Here is a 6,972-nt window from a genome sequence, read left to right as displayed (position 1 = left end):
GCCTGAAATAGTTGTTAAAAAAAAAACTGAGAACTTTCAGTGAAGTGTTCTGAGAAGACATAATTTTTATTTTTAATTTTTTGCAGTTATAATTCAGCTATAGCAAGAAATTGTAAAGATAACTGATGTTGGCATAGGTCCACACGGAGACAAATGAGAACGAACCCCATGTAAGGATGGCCTTAGGCCTGAGCCTAAGCAACTCCATTTTAAAACTCCAGTTTGAAACCTGCAGTCTCACCAGGCACACCTAACGGAGCCCTCCAGTGTGGCCCTAAGGCACAAACAAGTCACTTCTCCCCACCATGACAAACTCAGAGTGAAGTCTCTGGCATGTTGTCCTCACCCCATAAGGGGGAAAGGCAAGAAAATCAGGGTGGGGACCACGAGACCAGATGCTTTAATCCCAGGGCAAATGATGTCACTAAGAAACCCGGTGGCAGCTGATGGGGATTGAAAGGGGTGGGGTCAAAAGCCCCCAAATTTAGTATAAATGAAGAAGCAAATGAACAGACATTCAGCCAGCCAACACTGATGCCTTCACTCTAGAGAGCCTGATGAGGACCGGACTGACATCTCAACTCTTCTCATCTTTGCTGATCCTCTGCATTTTCCTCACTGCTCCCAAACTCTACAGCCACATCTTGACCCTGGTGAGAGCAGCAACTTCTCCCTAGGACCCTCTCCTCAACTGGCCGTCAGCTCCACCCCAGGAGAAGCCTGCCTTGGTTCTGGACCTGATCACCGCGGTCTGAGTAAGTGGGCATCTGCTGGACTTAAAGCCTAAGGCTGGAGCTTTTGATCTGACACTTGAACTTAGCTTGCAGATTCTGTCATGAGCTTGTCATGATACAGTGTGTTTGCAATGCTTAGAATTAATCTAGAATTGTTTGCTGTGAATTGATGATGTCTACTGCAGTGCCTAGCATTAAGGATTGTCATTTTCTTGATTAAGAGCCTATAGAGTGAAATTTTATTAAGTAATTTGAGTGAATAAAGCATTGACAAAAGCAGAGGTGCGTGGACATTCTTTATTTCTCCCCCTTGACTGCATAAGTCACACCTTTTGCTTTCGTGACACCCCACCACATTTGAGGCTCCCAGCATCTATGTGGTTGCCCATCTGAGCAGTTTTTACTTCCTGTGGAATGTGCAGGCTTCCAGAAGTTCTGTAAAGCATAACAAAAGAGAAAGACTGTCAGGTGCTGCCGATGCTTACTAAACACATTTCTGCTGCTATTTTCTAAAAATAAGTCATAGTTGTAAAGTTTTGTGGTTTCATTTTTTGGGGTTTTTGTTTGTTTTGTACCAGGGATTGAACCCAGGGGTACTTAACCACTGAGCCACATCCCCAGCCCTTTCTGATATTTTATTTTGAGACAGGGTATTGCTAAGTCGCTTAGAGCCTTGCTAAGTCGCTTAGAGCCTTGCTAAGTCTGAAGCTGGCCTTGGACTTGTGATCCTCCTGCCTCAGCCTTCCCAGTTGCTGGGATTACAGACAGGTGCTGCCATGAGCAGCTTAATAAAGATTTGTTTTAAATAGGCTCAAACGCCTTCTCTGTGCATTTTCCTTTTTTCCTGCTCTCATCATCTCTAACACATGATATAACTCAGCAAAAATTCAGGCAAACTCTCAGCAGTTTGTTTATTCCAGCTCTAGTTTTATTTCCCCAATTTATTTCTTTATGAGGCTATCTAAAAAACAAGGATAGCTAGAAAGGGCCTACAACAGAACTATGCTTTATCTGTTTCTATTAATATTATTTACACATTTTACTTAAAACCACTGAAACTTTGTCCTCTGTGGGTATTGCATACAGTACATGTCATTTCCCAAGATCTCTCCCTGCACTGAAGTGCTCACACATTCTTCTCACTTTATGACCAAAATACAGAAATACACATGGAAATAAGTTCAACTCCCAAGTGATCTCAAATTCTACTGCAATTTTTTTCTCCTTCTAATAACTCAGCCTTTTCCGGAGGGTGTCTCTTACTGTTGCCTAATTGAGTCTCCTCCTCACTGATTCTGAATCCTCCTGCAGGGCAGGAAACAGCCCTCCAGGTTTTAGTGCTCCTGTCAATACCAGCCCAGGGCCTGGTACACACTTGTCTTTAATACAAACATCTTTACCTTGAGCTCCAGGAAATTTCTCCTTGGTGTTCTATGCTACTTACCAGAGGTTAAGCATGGTTTCAAGTTAGCCATAGCCACAAGATATTCTGGCCCTAAGAATTTTTCAAAAGTTGTTTTGTTCTGAAGGTTAGCCAGACATTCTGTGTCATCACTGAACAGCAAGTCCTTGGTGGAAGATTCAAACATCTGGAACATCATATATTCAAATCCATTTCTTCCAAAGAGCTCCTGGGTCAGACATACCAAATAGATGATGTATGTAAAGCAACTGGTAAATAGAAAGAATTTTAAGTTTTCCACCATATCACTATCTGGCTAACCACCATGAGATGTTTCCAACTTTCTGGATCATACTTGCATGTCTTTCTGCTGCCTGGACTCCTGGCTGCCTTATCTCTTCTCTTCTCTGGGTCCATCCCTGGTACCCAATCATTTCTTTGTTCCTCTCTCCTCTCTATCTCTGTCCATTTCCTCTGTGATCAAGGTAACATCTTGTCCTATGTGGGAATTTTCTCAGGACCTTCTTATTTTATCAGCTTTTCCTGGATTGTTATCTTTTAACTGAGATGTGTGGGTGGTATATGCTAAGACACGGATTTCTCATTTGGGGAACATCCAAGAATGGGGTTCACTAGCGCAAAAGACAGAGGAAGCTTTGGGTTTTCTGTAAGAGATCACTTGGTTTAGGCAGGCTGCTACTCCATAAGATCAGCCCTTGCTGGCTCCCTGTAGCCATCATAAGGTATCTGAATATTGGCTTTTTAATGGTCATGAAGCCCTGGACAGTGCCCAGCCTGCCCAGGTTTAGGAAACACCTTTGGATCCACCCACGAGTCAGCTTGATTAACCTCAATTCTGCCTTTCCTACATTTAGCTCAGCCTTGCGTGAAGGGCTCTGAGCCAACTCCCTTATTTCTACAACAGAAGAAGAGAGAAAGGGTTCACTCCCCAGGTGCCATGAATCTGCTCCAAGTCAAGTGAGTCTTAGGCAGACACTCAGGTGCCCCTTGTCTGAGGTTTTCCCACTCTACTTGGATGTGCTAGATGGCCCCAGAGCAAGTGAGTGTAGTCACCAGTTGTAGTCAGAGGCAGGACTGGGAGACTCAGGTCCCACTGCCCAGGGAGAAAGGGTGAGGCTGGGCTGGGCGCATCTGTGCACCTCCACAAGCAAATTCAGAGCACTCAGTCAAAAAGGAGAGGGAGGGGGCCCTGGATAGCCATACCTGTTGGTTGAAGAGTATTCTCCGGACAAAATCTGCCTTATCTTTCCTTGAGACCACAGCATGATTTGGCACTGTTGCCAGATGGCAGCTGTGAGCCTCGGTCACAGGCTTCCTGGTGCCATCAGGACACAGCAACTCAAAGTCTTTCTGCTTCAGATTCTTAGCCCATGCCTCAGTGTTCTTTCCTGAGGGGAGAAAAGTGGGTCAGCCGCAGCTGATGGTTTTGGTCAAGATGCCCTCCCTGGGACAATGGGAGTGACCACCAGTGCCTGGGAGAGTCACAAAGTAAGAAAGCTCTCAAAAATAAAACTAAAGGGACAAACTCACAATTCAGAACATTTTGGGTGATGCTTTTTCAGTCCTGTTAAAGGCAAAGATCTCTGAAAACAGGCCTGCGTATTGGATTCAAGACCCGAGTGATAACCGACCCCAGCAGGTCTGACATGAAGAACTTTCTCATTCCCTAAATTTAAAACGTTAGGACCGAAGTCACTGGAGTCTGCTAAGGTTGCCCTGCTGGGTGGTGACTCCACACAAGAGACTCAGATCTTTCTCAGGTGGGAAAGGCACATACCGTCAGTGTTCCGGAGGACAGCGGAGTGCCTCACAAAGGCCACATCTCCCTTCTCAACCAGACACCTGCACATGGAAGGCTGTGTCAGTGAGGAGGGTCAACAGTAGTGGAAGGGTGACATAGAGAGGGAGTCACAGTCCCTGGCCACACACACACACTTCCTCACAAGCAACCCTAACACCCACACCATCCCTGGGCATTAGACTAGGGGATGTAACAGAAAAACGGAACTGTCTATAGAGTTTCGGTTATGCATAACCATCGTGCAGGTCCTCATTCTAAATACAGACCAGTTTCTCCAGAGGGAATGCTTGTGTTCTCCTATTAACAGGGATATACATTGTTAGAGTCTGTAAACAAGTCAGGATGGAGCCTGGCAAATGTTAGAATCTGTAAACATGTCAGGATGGCGCCTGGCATTTTGCCAGAGGGAGTGGTTTGTGAAGTAACGCCAGCGAGCCATTAAGTGTGGAGATTCCTTATTGGTTGACTGCTGTATCTAGTTTATGCTAATTAGAGATAAGCTGTGTGGAATGTATAAATACCCCTCCGGTCCTACAATAAACGGCTCCCACTCCCGCTGCATCAACCTTCACAAGTTCCTCGTCACCCCCCGGTTATTTTGCTGCAGCCCGACTGCGGCAATCCATGACTCTCTGGGTGAACCACAACTTTCAGCATCAGCTATTACAATCAGAGCGGAGGATGTGGCTTTGAAGGAGTTTTGATCACACTTACATCTACTCAGGATCCACAAGAACAAATGTGCTTCTCTAGATATTTGTTCACCCTTAATTCCATTTCAAGGGACATTCTTTAATATGAAATGTTAAACACATCAAAAATCAGCCTTACAATATCCGGTCAGTTGGCAATGGCTATTGGTTGTCAGGAGCACCTCTTGCTCCTATCTTTGGGTGCTTCTATACCTAAATTTGGCAGGGGGTAGGGGGGGTGGGGGTGTCCATTATTCCCATTCACATTTGCTGAATTCTCTCACCCCATTTCTTTCCTTCATGACCCCTTCAGAGAATCACAGTCCTGAGTGGGCATGATCACCTGTCTTGGGTGTGTCTACCCCCAGGGCGAGGCAGACAGAAAGACCTTCCTGCTCACTAACTTCTCCTAGATGTTCCTTCCCTACGCCACACCAATGGTCCTCAAAGTTGTAGGCTAGGGACCAGCAACATCAGCGTGGCTGGAAATCTGTGAGAAATGCAAGCCTGGCCTTACCCAGACCTGGATGACAAACTCAGGAGGTGGGGTCCTGGAATCTGCTTTCACAAGCCCTCATGCTAAGTGAAATAAGCCAACCCCCCAAAACCACAGGCCAAATGTTTTCTCTCAAATGCTGATGCTGATCCATAACTGGGCAGGCAGGGGTTACAGATAGGAAGAATGGAGGAACTTTGGATTGGGCAGAGGGGAGAGAGGGGAGGGGAGGGGGTTTGGGGATGGGAAGGATGGTAGAATGAGACAGACATTATTATCCTATGTACATGTATGATTGCACAAATGGTGTGACTCTGCACTGTGTACAGAGAAATGAAAAGTGGTGCTCCATTTGTGTATAATGAGTCAAAATGCATTATGCTGCCTTGTACAACTAATTAGAACAAATTAAAAAAATCTACCTCCTCATTGAGGCCTGTAGGGCTCTGAGTCATGCTCTACAGGTCACATGCCAGACCCCTCTCTCTCCACACCTGAACCCACAAACCTTCTTTGCTGACCTCAACCCAGCAAGATCCATCCCACCCTCATGCCCTGGTCTTTGCTGACCCTTCTTCCTGTATTACTCTTCCCCCAGATTTTCCCAGGCCTGATTCCCTCTCCTTATTTAATTTTCATCTCACCTAGACCCTCTACTTGCAAAAGACTTCCTGTCATGGCCACCTTTTCTAAAATTGCTTCTGGCCAGAGGCCGTGGCTCATACCTGTAATCCCAATGGCTCAGGGGGCTGAGGCAAGAGGATCACAAGTTCAAAGCCAGCCTCAGCAACTTAGCGAGGCCGCAAGCAACTTAATGAGATTCTGTCTCCAAGTAAAAAATAAAAAGGGCTGGGGGTGTGGCTCAGTGGTTAAGCACCCTTAGGTTCAATCATCAGTATCAAAAAATAAAATAAAATAGTCCGTGATGACTGCAACATCACCCTTTAATAGTTTGGATGTTGACTGTCCCCAAGAGGGCCATGTGTTAAAGCCAAGTCCCTCTGGTGATAGTATTGGAAGGCGGTGGTCCTTTGAAGAGGTAGGACCTTGTAGAAGGTCCTTAGGTTATTGAGGGGGGGTGCCCTTGAAGAGGATTGATGGACTTCAACCCCTCCCTCTTTCTTTGCCTCCTGTCCATGAGGTAAAGGGTTTTGTTCCACAATGTGCTCCCACCATGATGTGCTGCCTCATTACTGGCCTAAAAGCATCCAGTCCACACAATCATGGACTGGAATCTCCAAAACCATGACTCAAGACAAACCTTTTCTCCATATAAGCTAACTATCTCAGTCATTTTGTTACAGTGATGGAAAGCTGACTAATGAATCCCCTCTCCCTTGGTTCCTTGGCAGCACTTACAGTTGGAAAGAGTCTTATCCTTTATTTTTGTGTTTATTGCCCTACTCTTCATGTGGGACTAGGAGTGGGTGGAAAGGGACAGGGACAGGACCATGTGTGTCTAATTGGCTGGCATGACTCCTCTACTTAAAACACCTATCATATATTAGCTGCTCAATAAGTATTTCTTGAATGGGTGGAAGAGCCCAGGAATATCTGTTTTTAAAAGATACTCATCAGCCAGGTGTAAGAAGCAAGGTGACTGGTGTCCCTCCTGTGATTTTAAACTGAGGCTCTGACAGATTCCATGACTTGTCTACAATCAATCACACAGAAGAAAGGGGCAAGAGGAGAATCAGGATGGTGGCTCTGCAGTCATCACTCTCACCCATCCCCAGGGTCTTGGGGTGCCCTAAGCCACCTGGGCCTGCAGGAGAGTGCTCTAGAACTGGGCTGGACTTCAGTCCTTGGGGCCACTAGGAACTGCA

At 45.9% G+C, this 6,972-nt stretch overlaps 1 protein-coding gene across 1 annotated transcript in view; it reads right to left on the bottom strand.

The window, feature by feature from the left end:
• Positions 1 to 1,001: 1,001 nt before the first annotated feature.
• LOC113179342 (inhibitor of carbonic anhydrase-like) overlaps positions 1,002 to 6,972 on the bottom strand; it is a 40,904-nt gene continuing 34,933 nt past the window's right edge. Inside the window, exons 14-17 of the mRNA XM_077793609.1 lie at positions 3,935 to 3,999; positions 3,361 to 3,545; positions 2,179 to 2,365; positions 1,002 to 1,169 (exon numbers count right to left, since the gene is read on the bottom strand). Coding sequence (XP_077649735.1) covers positions 1,135 to 1,169; positions 2,179 to 2,365; positions 3,361 to 3,545; positions 3,935 to 3,999 — 472 coding nt within the window. The 3' untranslated portion in view covers positions 1,002 to 1,134. The remainder of the gene's footprint in view (positions 1,170 to 2,178; positions 2,366 to 3,360; positions 3,546 to 3,934; positions 4,000 to 6,972) is intronic.

This window comes from Urocitellus parryii, chromosome 2, assembly GCF_045843805.1.
Source record: "Urocitellus parryii isolate mUroPar1 chromosome 2, mUroPar1.hap1, whole genome shotgun sequence".
NCBI lineage: Eukaryota > Metazoa > Chordata > Mammalia > Rodentia > Sciuridae > Urocitellus > Urocitellus parryii.
The sequence above is the reverse complement of the archived record's forward strand: the minus strand, read 5'-3'. Positions and strand labels throughout refer to the sequence as shown.